This window comes from Lontra canadensis, unplaced genomic scaffold (genome assembly GCF_010015895.1).
Source record: "Lontra canadensis isolate GAN:19392208 unplaced genomic scaffold, GSC_riverotter_1.0 scaffold50, whole genome shotgun sequence".
Classification (NCBI taxonomy): Eukaryota; Metazoa; Chordata; class Mammalia; order Carnivora; family Mustelidae; genus Lontra; species Lontra canadensis.
Genome location: NW_022631044.1, coordinates 13,306,088 through 13,324,894, shown reverse-complemented (window position 1 = coordinate 13,324,894; position 18,807 = coordinate 13,306,088). Strand labels below are relative to the sequence as shown.

Sequence of the window (18,807 nt, the reverse complement as noted above, 5' to 3'; positions counted from 1 at the left end):
TATTTACAAAAACATGTCTGCATTAAGGTTTAAAAAAGATCAGCTTGACCTTTAAAATTTAGTTTTAATTGTGATTTTGCACTATATACTTTTAACATATAGCTTCAGCTATCACTGTTTTTAACTGACAATCCCAGACCTAAATATTCCAGAAGAAAGAAATTACCACAACTAAAATACAACTTCGGTCTATGTAACCTGAACTCAATATACAATTAAAGATTCTAATAAATCATACCAATATAAAAATCATTCATTTCCACTTTTTTTTTTTTTGGATACAAATTTTTTTCTCAATTCCTTCTGAATTTAAAAAAAGCTTTCTCTTCTCTCTTCCCAGGGAATCCATAATAGTGCTTCACAGTTATCAATGCTGCAAAAACTTAGAAACATTCTTCACAGAAATATTAAGTGTCACCTTATCTACCCTGAAAAGGTATAAGAAAAAGCAAAAAGGATGGGCCATTCTAATGGCTACATCCTTCCTCTTGATACTACCAACTAAAGTCATTAACTGGAATAATAAAGTTTTACAGATGTAGTTTTAGACAGAGAATCTCCTTAGTAAAGTAAAGGTGTAAAAATAAGGCTATTAAAAAAACCACCACCACCACCATGAGTCAAGACACGATGCATTTAAAATTTTTCATTTTGGTCTTCACAACAGCAAAGCAATTTTTATATATTAAATTAATTAACAAATAAAACTCTGAAGTAAATTACAGAACCCATGTGATCTTTGGAGAAATAAAGGAAAATTTCTCCCTGATCTTAAGGGGGAAAACAAAGCTCACCTTTAAAAATTAAAAAATAAATTTTTATTCATTTTGACAAAAATATCCATTTAACTTCTTTCACAAATAAATTTCTATCCCACTAATATTTTCAATACTTATCACACATGAATCTTAAAATTATACCTGAATATTCTGCGTGTGAGAAAAAGAGAGAATGAGTCATTTCTCAAATTGTCTGATAAAGAGGCACTCTAAGATACCAACTTTTCTGTGTCACCCAGTTCAGCTTTATGTATTAATTTTCTCTCATGGAAAGCTTAAATGCCAGACACATTTTTAAAACGGACAAACACAATTGATCTTTTTATACTACAATCTTCTGAACCAGAGTTGATTGATCATTCCTGGGAACAATAAAAAAAGTTAGATGTCCGGGTTTTCTCAAATTCTAATGTGTCCCTAGTGATTACTAAATAAATGATTAATATGCTGAACTTGCTTACTCTACTTATTTCTCAAAATTCATAACCTAGAACTAAAACAAAGACATAAAGACAGCTATGTTTTGTGCCAACAGAATTAGTAATTATAGATCACTAGCCTGTAAAGTCTATAAATGGAGGCATAATCTTTGCAAGTTCTTAAAATACAGAATTAAAATTTTAGCCAAAATAAGGAATAAAAAGGTATACTATACATATGGATGTGTTTGGAGAGTGTAGTTCATAGTAAAAGTTGAAGAAAAGAGACTTCAATGAAACTTTACTTGGGATAGTGGAAACTTTCTAATTTTTTCTTTGTACAATGTTACAAAAAGGACATCAAGGTACTCTGATCCTGCCCAATCTTATTTCTAGTATTTCTTCACTATGAAGTCTGTATTTTGAGCAAATCTGCAGTAAAAGAGTGACACAAAATCATGTCTAGGCTTTTGGAAACCTAGTGGGTAAATTTTTTGAGCTTTCCAAAATAAAATTTTTAAAGTACCAGATACCTTTTCAGAAGCTATTAGCACTTCCTACATTGAAAACATTCAGAGTTCATTTCACAGAGTATTTCCTGACCATAATAACAGTTTAATTAAGCACATACCTTTGCCTTCAACTTGAGAGTTATTAGATGCTTTCTACCAGAAGCATCTTCAGCTTTTAACTTGATGGTACTGAGACAAGTATCCACATATACAAGTCTGGTGAACAGAAGGAAATAAAAAATGATCATACTAAGGAGGGCAAAGATGGGGGGAGGGGAAGTTGGAGGATGGTAGGATTCAAAATGAAAATATTTGCTGTATTCCTATGAATCCATTACAAAAATTAATCAGAGGAATTTCTGCATGCCAGCCCTTTATGCAGCTATAGATTTACTGCCGTTAATACACCAGCCTGGTGCTTAATGCAGTCATAGATCTCTGGATTATTTACAATGTGTGTCAAGGCTCATGCTGTGGTCAGTGAGCACTATGTTTTGGTTTTCCATCACTGGAACCTTTGGCACACACAGCATGTTGCTGTCAGCCTCTGCTTATGTACACATTAAACTTCCTGTCAAACTCTTTGATCCATTTCTGTAGTTTCATACAGTATGAGACTTTTATGCTTCCTTTATTTGTTTTTCCCTTCAATGAACTTCTCCTTTATTATCAATAATGTTAGTGTACAAAAATCTGGCTGATATTAGTTCATATACTCAATTGATCCTCTAAGGAAAATGTTATATAAGCACAGGTACACTCTAATCTGCTAACAATAAATTTTCTTTCCATACAATATATAGCTTCTGACATTTAACCTGGACACGTATTCAAAATGACTAATAATTTTAAACCTATAGCACAGCACAATTGCTTTTGGCTTTAAGTTGCTCTAAATGCATGAATTTTCTACAACGGAAACCAATACCCTTGAAATATATCATTCTGTAAAAATATGGTCCCTTGAGTAGCATAAGCTACTGCCAAAAAGGTTCAAATTTAGCAGTATATTTACTAGCGAACTGGGCATGTGGATATTTTTTGACATTTTTACAATACTATTCTCTTGTAAAGATAAAAAGTAGCCTAAGAGTATTGCACAACTTATCACCCAGACTGATGGTGAGACCCATTAGAGTTCAGAACATTAGCCTCCTAACCTAGGAAACATTTCTTTTAACATCACTATATGCCATTTAGTCACTGGCCAGATATAATGGTTAAAATGGGTCAATTTCAAGAAATGTTGGGCTACAGCTGTGAACACTGCTTGTAATGAAAAACAGATCTGAATCTGAAGATATATATCTTCAATAGTAGAATCAAAAGCAAAACAAAACAATCTTTGTCAAGAGAAGAAATTTATATCAGAAACTATGAAAAGTCTAGAGTCCTGGAAAACAAAAAGTAAAATTATTCTAGAAAAAATATTTACATTAAAATATCAATGGTTTTATATATATATATATATATATATGTAATCATTTTCCTACAGCTCTATCTGTAAACATCTCAAATCCCTCTCCTCCCAAAAATTTAGAACATAAGACTTTAAAGGTTTTATTTATTTGACAGAGATCACAAATAGGCAGAGAGGCAGGTGGGGGGGTGAGGGTGGGGGGTGGGGAAGCAGGCCCCCTGCTGAGCAGAGAGCCTGATGCAGGGCTCAATCCCAGGACCCTGGGATCATCACCTGAGCTGAAGGCAGACACTTAACGATTGAACCACTCAGGTGTCCCAACAAAACAGATTAGAAGAAAAAGAAAGAAGACTCCTGGAGAAAGATAGTGGACAAAAAAGTCTGTAGAATATATAGACTAGAGGGTAGGACTTATATATAAGACAAAATTAATATAAAAAAATAGAAGAAACCAAAAGGGATGAAGAAATTTTAAACTAAGTTATAAACAATAAAGCTATGATGAAAGTGCAATTGCTCTACCACTAGCTTTTCAGTGAAAAGTATTTATGTAGTCATTAAAAATGTAACTGCATACTAATCACAATTTTTAGAATCCAGCAACCGACAAAAGCTAAAAGACTTAATTATAGCTACAGAAATTAATGTAAATATATTTGACCACAGCAATTTAAGAAGTAGAGATGACAAAAATTGAGAGGTAGAAGGGAAAAGATATGAGGAAGGAAGATTAGGAACACTAAAATTTGTAATTGCTAATTTGAGAGGAAGAGATAACATCTTTAATTGAAGGAACATGAAGGAAGTTTAAGAAATTTTAAGGTGAATAGAATAATAGTGAAGAAGGGAGCGAAAAGGTGGTATACGAGCTGAATCCATTTTTATTACAGTAATCACTACAGAATTTCTAAGACTGGTAAGTTACACTGAAAGAGCCATATTATTTAGAAATATTCAAGTTGTACACATGAACATTTCAGAGTGTCTGTCTAAAAGAGTCAGATAAATATGCACAGAAAGCAAGAACGGATGGCGAGAGGAGGAACGACTAAGTCACCACCTAGTACTTCTCATGCTTCACATTTCTGCTCATCATCAATATACTAGAAATCATTATTGAACACCTGTAAGATAGAAATAAACAAAAATTCTAGTCTTTACACAATCACACAAAAAAATCATCTTCCCACAATATTTAAGACAGAAATAATACCTTAGAGATAAACACTGTCATGCTCCAAATATGGCCTTGCAGTCAAAATGATCATAATGTTAATCTTGAACTTTTAAGAATTAATTCAAATAAAGCAACAAAAAATGTATAATTATGGGTTAATCTCAGCACAGTCATTTAAAATTAAACATTTTACCCATGCTGACTCCCTGTCTACTTTGTATGAGGGACAGGAAGAAACCTTACTGTAATTATTAACACTTTGGTACACCTCACCTAGATTGCAAAATGTCCTCTGCTATCTATTCTCACCTCCTTCCTTTTGGTAACAGGATCCCTGCCTCCACAGCACCCCTAACTAAACCAAATTTTAGCAGGGTACATTCCACTCAGCTAACAACCCTTCCAGCTGCCCTTGGGTGTCAGCATATCAATAAATCTTGGTCAAAGAACTGTAAGCAGCAGGGATATGTGCATCTCTTGAATCATTTAAACAGAACTGTGCCTTCTTCCCACACCCCTCTCATCTTCCCTACCTACAGACTAAAACTTGGGCCAATGAGAGCCAGCAAAGACCATGCAGACAAGCACAACGCTCAGAGCAGCTCCGACCAACAGAACCTTCTGCAGTGATGGAGGTGGTCTCTCTCTGCACTGTCCAAAATAGTAACCATGGCCATGTGTGGCTATGAAGAACTTAAAATACAGCTGGTATGGACCCTTAATTGTTAATGTAATTTAAATATAAATGTCAATGTCAATAGCCACATATGGCTAAGACCTATGTACTTAACAATGCAGCCAGGCTGTATGATTGAGAAACAAAATAAACATGGATTCTTAGATGACCCTGTGGAACAGAGCTCCCAGCTCAATCTTGACTATCTGCCTACCTCTCAACTGTTAAATGAGAGAGATGAATAAAATTCTAACCTTGTATGGAACACTGAGAATTTAGAGTTCTCTTTGTTAATGGCAGCTCAGCTTGTATCCTTACTAATACAATGTATTTCTATCCACAATAGGAAAGAGTATCTTAGTGTTTGGTCTATGGAGGAGATTATTAAAGGAAGAGGGAAAAGTGATAAAATCTTACAAGTAATATCAAAATCAATTTTTCTGAAAAAAGTCTATTTCAAATGCTCTGCTTTATTATAAAGTTGGGTCTCTCAATTTAGACAATATGGAGTAAACAGTTTCATTCATTTAAATAAGATATAAGTTCATGTAAGTAATAAATTTAGGAAAATCAGTGAAAAGCTCAATTTTTGAAGTTATGAAATCACATTTAAAATTTGTATTTAGAAGTTTTGGTGTTATTACTTAAATAGGCATATTCTAAAATTGACAAAGAAATAGAAAAACATAAATATAGAATCTAAAGAATATATATTTCTGGCACTTAACTTTGTATTTATCACTTGCTGCATTTCTTTATAAGTTGCTGCTTACAATAAAATGGCACTACACTTGAGTTAAATTTTTTAAAACCTTTGAAAAAGGATACTAATACTTAAGATTCATAGAGGTTTCCACTGTTCCTGTTAAAAGCTGAATGGTATCAGTACAGACAGACAAAACAAATTTGCTTTGTTTTTCTTGAAATACAGTATTTACTTTGACTAAAAGCTTAGGTTACATAGTTTCTTTAAATACCTAGAGGCATATATGTAGCAATAACATCAAAAGGCAGACTAAAGATCTTCATGTTTTAATAAAGCATCAATTTCATCTTCATTACCACCCTCAGGTTTAAGCATTAACTACTTCAAAAAACAATCTCCCTAATTGGTGTCTTTACTTCTTGTATCTTCTGTACATCAATCTATTCTGCCTTTCATGACTAAATTAATCTTCCTAAGTACTTTTTTTTTTTAAGATTTACGTATTTGAGAGAGAGAGAGAGAGCATGAGTAGGAGGGGCAGAGGGAAAGGGATAGTCCCAGACTCCCTGCTGAGCGGGGAGCCCAACATGGGACTTGAGCTCAAGTCCTGAGATCACAACTGAGCCAAAACCAAGAGTCAAGTACTTAACCGACTGAGCCACCCAGGTGCCCCAATCTTCCTAGATACTTTTAAAATCCTATCAACCCCTTGCTCAAATATAGTCAGTGAGTCCCCATCACTTGCATATACAGAATCCTTAGTCTAGTAGGAAAGACCTTTCAGTCTGGCCCTGGTTTCTATCCTCTTCTGTGAGCAACTGATCTACTACAAAGTCCAAAGATGAACTGCACATTTCCATCACTAAACTTACTTCCACCACTGCCTTTTAAGGCTCTCTACATTCCTTCCAAGCTTATCCCAATACCCACCTCCTTTAGGAAGAACCTTCCTAAATCATCTGCAGCCCAAAAGGACTTCATCTTCCTAGGGGTGCCCGGGTGGGTCAGTTGGTTTAGTGTCCAACTCTTGGTTTCAGTTCAGGTCATGATCTCAGGAGTCTTGAGACTGAGCCCCACCAAGGTCTCGGAGTCTGCTTGAAATTCTCTCCGCCCTCTCTCTCTGCCCCACTCCCCACCTGCATATGCATGCACAAGCATGTGAACTCTCTCAAATAAATGAATCTTCAAAAGGACTTCACCTTTCTCAAAACTGTCACACTGTCCCTTTTCAAGTTTTTGCTTCCCAATTAAATCAACTTTTTTCTAAGGAATATGAAAGTTTTAAACTTCTATGCATTGTATCAATGCTCTATGCGTTACATGACCATGGAGAAGTTACTATCAGACTGGTTCATATTTATTGATTTCATATGCAAGTTTTAAACAACTGAATGCAAACTGTTTAAATTACATACTGTAAACATATTACCAATTTAGAAAAACAATTTTTTTCATTATTAGATAATCTCCACTTTTTCATTGATTTTAATATATATGAGGAAAAAGCACTCTATGATAAAGATAATTTAGGATGAAAATCATACTTATTAACATCTATGTTCTTATGCAATATGCAATGAAAATTATCATTACTGGTTATAATTAAATCATAACACTAATTAAGAGCTGTAAAACTCATATATAGTCTGACATTTTTAGGTGAACTAGTAGCTCAACTTTATACCTATTTTATACAAGGCATTCTTTGAATCAAATAACACATGTTTCTTTTTAACCCTTATTATTATTATTAGTTTCATTTGAAAAATAAAAATAAAACGTGCCTCAGAGAGGTTACATTACTTGCCCAATGTCGCATAGCTGATAAGCCAGAATTAAAGCTCTTGTCTAGTTACTCCTAACAAGTATCTCAATTTCTCCCAATATAGTATACAGTTCTTTGAAATGCACTGGGAGTTATAGAAAATATCAATGGATTAGTAAGTTCATTACCAAAATAAGATACTTATTTTGAAAAATTTGAAAAATTCAACTTAATATGTATTTACAATCTTTAAACAGCACAACAAATTTAATAAAACTCAGCTCTTTCCCTAGACAATAAAAGGCCAAATAGTTGAATTCTACTCACTCTAATTGATATATATGGTGTCTTAAAAAAAGAATAAAACCATCAGATCACACTTGCCCTGTTAGAACTATTTAATCTCTGAATTACCTAGGGCCATGTCATTACTAAAACAAACATTAAGTATCTTCTAACTAAGATGACTACATATTTCTTCCAAAAAGACACTTCTGAGACTGCAAGAGGCCAGGATAAAGGGCATAAACTAGGATTATCCTAGGTAAAGTGGAATGTAGATCAACCTACTTATAACAAAAAGTATTTAGTGCTTTCAACGCCAGGACATTCTTGATATCCTTAACATCCTAATGTTTCTGAACAGAAAATCCTGTTAAACCCCAAGGACTCTAATTCTTATCCTTTTAATGAGCCCTTCTACAAAACAACACAAGCAGAAGTGAATAGAAACCTATCAAGACAGCTTTTTGCATCACTTACGGTTGTGAACTGTGTAACACCCAAAATCACTGACTTATCATCTTTTTACCCTTCAGACAACTAGCTGTTTTTAGTGTGTTTTTATACAAGCTGAAAACAAGTACAGAAATTACAACAATAGCAATCAAACTTAAGGTCAGTTACTAATTCTCAATGCCATTTCCATAAAAAAATGTATTGAATAAAAGAAAAAAGATTTCAATCATATTCTAAATATTTCTATTTTTTCCTAATTTTTTATAAAGCCTCATCATATAGAATTGATTAGATATGTCAGTTATGTAATTTAAAAATACAGCAAAGTCTTCATTATCTTAAAAAAAAGATTTTTCTTTCATTATCAGATTCTACCCTTATACTAACAAATCTACAAGAATATTAGAGTGCAAGAAAAATATAGACATACTGACATGGTCTACAAATCATTAAGATTCTGACAATCCATTCAAATCAATTTGTCATACAAATTATTGTCTGTGTCATTTTAAGAGATATTTTAAATTAAGAAGCTGGCCAGCTATCCAGGCAAGGCCTCAAAAAGTAGCAATTCTAGTACATGGATAGCACAATTCAAGTCTCAGTGTTAGCACTGATGGTCTGAAACCCTATGCCAACATTGCCAGACCTGATTCAAGAATTAAATCACAAAAATAAAATTGATAGATTTTCTTACTCCAGAAAGCACTGAATAAATACCGACAAAATCTTACTATCTGGCTTCTGACAATCCACACAAGCAATTTCTCTTTTGCTAACACATTCTTCATCTGTAAAGACTATGAAACAAGTGATTCGGTAACAGCAGCTATATTCTAATTCAATCACGCACACTAGTCACTATAATTAAACTTTGATCTCTCACAAATCTAAACAACAGATTTCATAACTATCTCTCAGGATGGGTTAATTTTGCATGTGGCCAATTTTATCCATGATGAGACAGGCACATACTGAGGGTGAGACTAATAAAACCTATCTCCAAGTATATGAAGGCACTTTAGTGAAGGATCCTTATCAGAGCTACTCCATAGCACAATTCAAGGCAGCACCATTCACACAGAATGCCTAAGGACTGTTATGCAGCCAGTTTTGGCTACATACACATTTTATATATAAAGCTGAACATAAAAATATGTATCTTGAAATTTATTCAGAGAATTAACTAGGCATTATATAAAGTGGCTATAGCAGTCAGTGGCACAGGACAGAAACTTCAAAAATGGAAGTCCCTGTATAAAATAATTTTAGTCTAAGGAAGAGACAAGCATTCATATTGTGATCAGTGCTATGACAGAGGCACTCATAACCTTCCTTTTGGCTTCATCTATTATCCAAGCTAGACATCTGTTCCTTTTTCTCCCACATTAGAATAGGTATAATGCAAAGCAAAACTCAATACTTTCTTTTTGCCCCTAAAAAACACTTATTCCATAAGATATTTTAATACTTGCACTATTTCTCTTATACCTTGTTAATGGCTCTCAAGAATCCCTATAATTATATTCTGTAGTACTTATTACAGTTAGAATTAACTACTACTGCGATCATCTACTTAAATTCTGACTCTCCCACTAGACATAAGTTCCTTGAGGAATCTTTAATAAAGTCTTGCCTCTGGTTATCCACTGTCTTACATTATAGGCATTCAATAGTTAGGTGAGAAAAAAATGAATGATTCACAAATCTCTTATTTGCATTCTACTACTTCATTACTAGAGTTCTTCCAAACATGTCACAACAACTTTTAAAGGGTTTCCCCTTCCCAAGTCCTTCCTACATTCCTAAGTATCCTCTAAACACTAAGATCTTAACGTTTAAGCATCTGAAAGTAAGTCAACCTGATTTTTCTATAACACCTTAAATCCAAAGAATGACCAGGTCCATGATGTCAATGCCTCAAGACAAATCTTCATACTTCTAGCCAAACTGCTATTAGTTCATCTCAATTCATTACTTGTCTTCTGTCTCCCCTCTCCTGGTTATGCTAAATTTTATTTAAAAGTTCCATCTTTAAAAAAAAAAAGTTCCATTTTTCCCAAATCCTATTCAGGAATGGCACCTTACCAAATAATGCCTAATCACATGAATAGCATTAACCAGTCCTCGATATCACCACAACAGTACATTTGAAGTTATATGTAACAACAACATCTGGCTAAAATGGAGTATCCTGCTAGAGACCTACACTTCCACTGAGAACCATCAGAGTAGCCTGATGCAAGAGGGGGAAAAAAAAAAAAAAAAAAAAAAGGTTGGAGGCATCATAGAATTGCTAAAGCAACCAAGACCTAAAGAACCAAGGTCCTGAAAAAGGGGAACAGAGGAGAGGTAAGCCAACACTGCAGCCATTTTTCCCTCAGCTTATTTACCAATTCTGCACACAGGGCAAGAGAAGAAGAATTTGAGCAAAGGGCACAAACAGAAAGCTGCTATTAAGAAGCAAATCAAAACAAATAAACCACACTGCAGCATTTCTGGAACTCTCTTGAGGTTAGGGATAAAAATAACAGACTTTTAAAGAGCCAGAATCTAGTGGAAAGGTAGGGCCAGGGAACTTGCCCTAAACTTTCAGCACTCTTCCATCAAAACTTTTGATAAATCCTTGAACTGCAAGTGATGAGGATAAAAAAAAAAAAGAAGAAGAAGAAGAAAAAACTAAGTGGAAAGCCAGTGAAAACCAAGGGGGGGAGGGAATATTTAGAAATCCCATAACACTGAGGAGAAATTAATTAAAATTTAGAACCTACATGAGGAAAAGCCCCAGTGAATATCCCCAAGCCCTTAGTGGGAACCCTGGGAGGGTTACCCCTAAAAGTAAAGCAAACAAGAGGCAGGTGAAACACTGTCAAAAATGGACCCCTGACTCCAACTGAGAGGTAAAACTGGCCCCGTGAAGAGACACACACGAGAGTTTTGGATCTACCAAGGGAGAAATACCATTGAACACACCCAGCTCGTGCCTAAACGTTCTAGAGGGTTACGACTTAGGAAAGGGAGAGGAGCAGTAAGAAGTACATTGAGTCTTAAAAAAACTATAGCCCAAACTCAACCAGGATTATAGCAACCTACCCCTACTCTATTTCTTAGCAAAGGAAAAAGTAAACCCTTTTAAAAGAATGTATCATTTAAAACCTCTGAACTTTTTTATATACAATTTCTAACACTCAACAAAAGATCATTAGGCATAGCACTGCAGCCTTAATGAACAAGGGCAAATACTGAAGAACAGCCAGCAAGAGAAAGTGAGAAAAGATGTATTAACTAAAATATCTGGAAATTAAGTCAGTTTCCGCACTTCTCCCCTTTTGCCAGTTTTTCAGGGTTTTTGTTTTGTTTGGGTTTTTCGTTTTTAAGGAAAGAGTAGTCATAGTCATCTTGTTAAGCACAGACCATGAGAGTTCAGCTTTTACATTTTCATTGTTATAGAGTACTCAATTTGCCACTGATTCAATTGTGAAAATAAAGAAAAACCCCTTACCTCTTACTATTAAAATGCAGTAGGCCCACATGAAAAGATGTTCAGCATCACTTGTCTTCAGGGAACTACAAGTCAAAACTACAATGAGATACCACCTCACACCTGTCGGAAAGGCTAAAATCAGCAGCACAGGAAACGAAAAGGGGAACCCTCCTGCACTGTTGGTGGAATGCAAGCTGGTGCAGCCACACTGGTGAACAGTATGGAGGTTCCTCGAACGGTTAAAAATAGAGCTACCCTGTGATCCAGCAACTGCACTACTAAGTCTCTGGCCAAAATACAAAACTACTAATCCAAAGGGATATACACACTCCAATGTCTATGGCAGCAGTAGCCACAAGAGCCAAATTATGGACACAGACCAAGTGTCCATCAACTGATGAATCTATGAGGAAGACGTGGTGTGTGTGTGTGTGTGTGTGTGTGTGTGTGTATACACACACATACACAATGCAACATTATTCAGCCATAAAAAAACAATGAAATCTTGCCATTCGCAATGACCTGGATGGAGCTAGAAAGTATTGTGCTAAGTGAAATAAGAGAGTCAGAAAGACAAATACCATACGATTTCACTCATATGTGGAATTTAAGAAACAAAACAAACAAGCAAAGGGGGTGAAAAAGGATGGACAAACAAAAAACAGACTCTTAACTATAGAGAACTGATGGTTACTGTAGGGGCGGGGCAGGGGCAATGGGTTAAATAGGTAATGGTATAAGGAGTGTACTTGCTGTGATGAGCACACACAGTGCTGAATCACTGTATTGTATACCTGAAACCAATATTACACTGTATGCTAACTAATTGGAATTTATTTTTTTAAAGATTTATTTGAAAGAGAGAGAGGGCACGCGTATGTGTTGGCAGGGCAGTGGGGGAACGGGGGGAAGAGGGAGAGACAAGAGTGTAGACCTCAACGAAGGGCTGCATCTCATGACCCTGAGATGAGGCTGAGCTGAAACCAGAAGTCAGACCCTTAACTAACTGCACCACCAGGTGCCCCTTACAAAACTGGTATTTACCAATGTGGATAAACACACACGTGTGCGTGTACACACACACACACACACACACACTTGCACACAGATGTTTATAGCAGCTTTATTCAAAACTGCCAAAACTTAGAAGCTAAGATGCCCTTCAGCAAGTGAAAAAATAAACTTGTACAGATAATGGAACTGTATTCAGTACTAAAAACAAAAGAATTAATAAACCATGAAAAGAATAAGAAGAAATTTAAATACATATTACTAAGTAAAAGAAGCCAATCTGAAAAGGCTACATAATGTCCAACTATACAACATTCTGGAAAATCCAAAACTGTGGAGACAGTAAAAAGATCAGTGGCTGCCAGAGGCAAGGGGAGAGGAAGAGGGAGGAAGCAAGGTAAAGGGAGAGGAAAGGAGAGAAAGGGAGGAAGACAGACAATTTGGGGGGAGTACTAGGAATGCCAAGATCCAGGACTAACTATATGACTGAAAACCACAAGAAAAAAAATTAAAAACAGACTCCAGTAGATCTAGGTTATGGAAGTTAGTAGAAAAATATTTTTAAATAATTATAAAAGTTAACACAGGAAAAGGCAGAGAATTCTAAAAAACACTGAAATCTAGTGTAGTTATACTAATCTAACGAAGTCGACATTAAGGAAAGAAAGATTACCAGAGATGGAAAGAAACATTTAATGATAAAAGGAAAAATCCACAGGAAGATACAGCAATTATAAAAATGCATACACTCTAAAATTAAAAATGGAACTGCCATATGATCCAGCAATTTCACTTCTGGGTATATACCCAAAGAAAACAAAATCGCAATGTTGAAGAGGTATCTGCAACCCCAAGTTCACTGCTGCAATATTTACCACAGCCAAGACATGGAAACATTAAGTATCCACTAACAGATGAAAGGAGAAAGAAATTTTAGCGTGTGTGTGTGTGTGTGTGTGTGTGTGTGTAGAAAGAAATTTTAGCGTGTTTGTGTGTGTGTGTGTGTATGTATGTGCACGCATATTCACCAAATATACAATGAAATACTTACTATTCAGCCATAAAAAAGATCATCCTGCTATATTACAACAATATGGATAGACCCTAAGAGCATTACACTAAGTAAAACAAGTCAGAGAAAGACAAACACAATATGATGTCACTTATATGTTGAATCTAAGGAAAAAACAAATGAACTCATAGATACAAAGAACATACTGGTGGCTGCCAGAGGCAGAGATGAAATGACTGAAGTTAGTCAATGGTACAAAATTCCACTATGTAATGTACAGCATAGCCACTGTAATTAATAATACTGTAATATATATTTAGAAGTTGCTGAAAGAGTAAATCTTGAAAGCTCTCACCACAAGAAAAACTGTGTAAGTATGTGTAATGATGGAGGTTAGCTAGCCTTATTGTTGTGATTTCATAATATATACCTATACCAAATCACTACATTGTACATCTAAAATATGTCAATTATATCTCAAAAAAATATTAAAAGAATTCTGTAGCGAGGAAGAAAAAAGATTCCAGACAGAGAAGTAGAAATGCAGAAAGGAGGAAAGAACACTGGGAGAGGGGCGCCTGGGTGGCTCAGTTAATAAAGAATCTGCCTTCAGCTCAGGTCATGATCCCAGGGTCCTGGGATCGGGAGCCCCACATCTTGTTCTGCTCAGTGGGGAGTCCTCTCCTACTCCCTCTGCTCCTCCCCCACTTATGGACTCCCTCTCTCTCTCTCTCAAATAAATAAATAAAACCTTTTTAACATAAAAATACGGAGCACCTGGGTGGCTCAGATGGTTAAGCATCTGCCTTTGGCTCAGATCATCTCCAGGTCCTGAAAACAAGCCCCATGTCACAACGGGCTCCCAGCTTAGCAAGGAGTCTGCTTCTCCCTCTCCCTCTCCCCCTGCTTGTGCTCTCTGTCTCTCTTGCTCTCAAATGAATAAATAAAAATCTTAAAAAAAAAATTAAAATAAAACATAAAAAAACTGGGAGAAATACACAAATTACATACAAATTATACATAATGTATAATAATATATTTACACATATAATCATATATATAAAATATAAATTTATATATAAATGCATATACATAAATATTGACTTTAAAAACAGTTTGCCAATTTTAAATATAGAATTAAAATGCATGATAACAATAACACAACAGGTAGACAGGTAAAAAAATATACCGCATTTCAGATCCTCCCATAAGAAAATTGGTAAAAGTAAAAATGTGTATTTTGCTACACGTATGCTGAAATCTCCAAGACAGTTCTAAAAAAATAATAAAAGAATGTGTAACAACTTAATTCTTGATTAATTCAAATAAAGGCCAATGAAAGTAGATAAAACGAAAAAACACAAAATGCAGGAAACAAACAGAAAACATATAGCAAGATGTCAGTGAAAATGGCAATTAGAAATTCCTAAAAGTCTCCATTCCGTAACAGTCAGAAGAACAATGACCCAAAAAACATCAAGGAAAAAAGCAAATATGTGAGGTGATGAATACGTGAATATGTGAGCTTATGTGAATCCTTCCAAATGTACATGTAAATCAAATCATATTGTACATGCTGAAAATACTATAATCGTGTTTGTCAATTATACCTCAATAAAACTAAAATAACATGTTTATGCTCAGTAAAAATATGGTAACATCTTACTTCCTATATAAAAATGTTATTTTTTTCAACATTTTATTTCACATTTTACTTTGTAGATCAGTTTGTTAATGATGCTATCCCTTTAATTCATACCCACAATAAGGATCAGTTATCAATTATAATTAAATAAGTTCTAATTATCATGAAACACTTTGAATAAACACAGGTACAAAATAAATTGCTAAAACTGCAAATAAATTTAAATGTGTAAAAAGAAAAAAAAAAAAAAGAAGACTTTTCTGGAACATTTTAAAATAGACATACTTATCCCAACCAAGAGTTCCTATCTCTTCAATAAGGCTGGAGTAGAACTGGGGAGGCAGAGGTGGTGCATACAACTCTTGTTTATTCTTTAAAGCAACTTCCTGTTTAAAAGAAAAAAACTTGAATCAGCTGTGTATTGCTAGATAGCGAATTGTTACTATCTGATTACAAAACAACTTCAATATCTCCTTTGTGCCTCACTAAAGTGTCCACTATTTTTACAGAAATTCCAGCTGAATCATTCCCCTTCTCATATAAAGACAGGAACAAGCTAAAGGACTGCACTGAAGATTATTATGTGAAAACGTCAATTATTATAGCATTTAAAAACTTCAGATTTTAGTATTTTTCTAGACTATTATGCCTATCAGTTATGACAAAACTTTAAAAATACCCTCAAGGCTTCACTATTCTTCTATTCCTATGGATAGGACTTTGATATAAAGAAAATGTACCCTTAAGAAAAGCCTGAAATCTTAAGCCCATTATTTAGACAGATATATTTGTATACAGTTATGAATCACACCCTTACAAACACAAACCCTTTATTACCACAGTAAATACTCGCCTGCTACTTTCTTTCACTGGCTTACATTCTATATTACTCCCAGACCAGGTTAAATATTTTTCCATCTATGTGGAATCACAGTTCCTTTCCCTGCTAGGCTCACCTATAATATCGTCAAGATGGTTTATGTACCCCGCCCCCCAAAAAACTAATATTTCCATTTTTTTCTTTTTTAGTTTACAAGCAATACAAACATCACTTTAATTGCTGAGGCTGCATATTATCAATTTCTTCAAAGGTGCTAACCCAGACAAAGATTTTATTTGGAAAGCAAAAACAAAAATGTATCTGCAAATTACACAGATGTTCATATCAGAAGAGATAAATTAAAAAGTCAGATATAGTAAATGATAAAAGCAGATGAGAACAAGCATAAAAATTGTTTCTATTAACTATAACCCTAATAAAAGGTATAATTTTTTTCCTTTAAGTATCTATTTACTCTATCAGTCCTTATACTTTGTTTTTAAACAAGGATAGGATACCATTAAATTGAGATAATACTAGAAAGAATAGATTTTACAAAACAGCATTTTAAAATCAGGACTATTAACTGAAACTACTTTCTAAATCTCCTTTAGAATTAAAAACAACAAAACTGTGAAAGCAGGTTTGTAAAGCTCAAAATGACAGTATGGATTTAATTAGAAGGTAAGTTCTTAGAAGACAAGGAGTATACTGCTTTTTTAATAAATACCTAATGTTATCTGTAAATTGCCTGGTAGTCCACAGAAACAAATTTTTACTATTAAGATTATCCTGTTAAAAAAGTCAGTATAGTTCCTATACTTATATATAAAACAGCTTCAGCAATTCTTTTGAAATTTTTTTAAATCCAGAAATATTAAATATTGCTATCCACGTATGTGGATGGTAAATGTGGATAATAAAAACTGCATCTTAATCTTAAGTTTATGACATTTGTAAACTCTACCTTCCACCTTGGGTCAGACAAGGTATTCCCATTCCAGAACCGTAACAGAAAAAAGGGCAAGGCAGAGAGTCAAAGCAGTCTTTGTGAAGAAGAGGCAAGATACCCAGTAGAAAAAACACAGGCTTTACAAAGGTTTTAAATCTTAACTTTACCATTTCCTAGTTTTAAGGCCTTAGATACACACTACTAAGCCCTAAAATGGGTATTTAAAAAACCTACCCACATCAGAGTTCTTTTAAAATACAGGTAATTGTGGGGCACCTGGTAGCTCAGTCAGCTAAGCATCTGACTCTTGATTTCGTCTCAGGTCATAGTCTCAGGGTCCTGGGATCAAGCCTCAAATTGGGCTCTGCACTCAGCTCAGAGACTGCTTAGGGTTCTCTCTCCTTCCCTTCTGTCCCTCTCCCTGATTGCATGCACATGCACACTAACAAATAAATCTTTAAAAAATAAATAAAATACAGGTAATTATTCACTTATTAAATATATACTGAACACCTACTATAAGCTTAGTTATTACTAGGAAACTGTGGAGATTTACCAAATCTCCCAAAAAGGTTCAGAATTACTGATTTCATTTGTACATCATCCTCAGTAATTTCATGGGTGATTACATATAGAAAACCCTGTTACTGACTACATAGCCCAACAAATAAACTGATATTTTTGATACACTTTGATACACTTATTTTTTGATACACTGTTCATAAATGTGCAATAGTTTCACCAATTCTGTCAATTTCTCTAGAAAACTAAAATACAGCATGTTATTTTATTCAGAAATGCAGCAACAAATGTACTAAATACTGTTAGAGATCAATGTCAATATTTTATTTTAAATTAATGACAGTTTCTTCAAAATTAAATGACCAAAACAGCTGTTCTTACTACCTAATAAAGTCAGCCAGTAGTAAGAGCTAATGGGACATAGTGTATATAGTTTTACTCTGGTCCCTTAGTCCTTTTATTTGTATAGCTTATGAAAAATTAGAACAACTTTTTCCTTTTAAAGATTTATTTGACAGAGAGAGGGGGAGAGAGCACAAGCAAGGGGAGTGGGAGAGGGAGAGCAGGCTCACTGCTGAGCAGGGAGGCTAATGTGGTGCCCTATCTCAGGACCATGAGATCATGACTTGAGGCCAAGGCAGATGCTTAACTGAGTCATCCTAGGTACCCCAATAAAAAACTTCTCAAATTTTTTTGCAATCTCAAGGTAAACCAAAATATGCTTTACTTCTTCACCTTACCTCTTTGAAGCTTATCATGAAATCAGACCTTTGATGAAATTCATCATCAATTTTGATAATTCTCGTTAGAGTTTATAAATTTGTAAGTCAAAATTCAAACTTTAGAAATTGACTTTAAACTATTTATTCTGATCCCAAACATTCAGAGGGTTGTTATGAGGATTTAAAAAAAAAAAAAAGGACTGAGAACAACTTGAGCAACTAAGCTCTTAGTATGTGGCAGCTGCTGCTAAGAATAAAAAACTCAAAAAGAACTATAAAAAATAAACTGCTTTCAGTTGTTAGTAGCAATATATTGGTACTATAATTCTGTAAAATATAAATAGAGACATAGGAAAAGCATAAGTAAAACATAACAAGTAAAAAATAAAAAATAATTATGTTAATATTAGAAACCAAGATTTTCAGAGTAAAATACAAGCATTAAAA

At 34.4% G+C, this 18,807-nt stretch overlaps 1 protein-coding gene across 3 annotated transcripts in view; it reads right to left on the bottom strand.

The window, feature by feature from the left end:
* The window catches only part of FANCL (FA complementation group L), a 92,853-nt gene that overhangs the window by 46,882 nt on the left and 27,164 nt on the right, over nucleotides 1–18,807 (bottom strand). For all 3 annotated transcript variants that reach the window (XM_032873883.1, XM_032873881.1, XM_032873882.1), the window contains exons 5-6: nucleotides 15,630–15,730; nucleotides 1,830–1,926 (exon numbers count right to left, since the gene is read on the bottom strand). In XM_032873883.1, coding sequence (XP_032729774.1) covers nucleotides 1,830–1,926; nucleotides 15,630–15,730 — 198 coding nt within the window. The remainder of the gene's footprint in view (nucleotides 1–1,829; nucleotides 1,927–15,629; nucleotides 15,731–18,807) is intronic.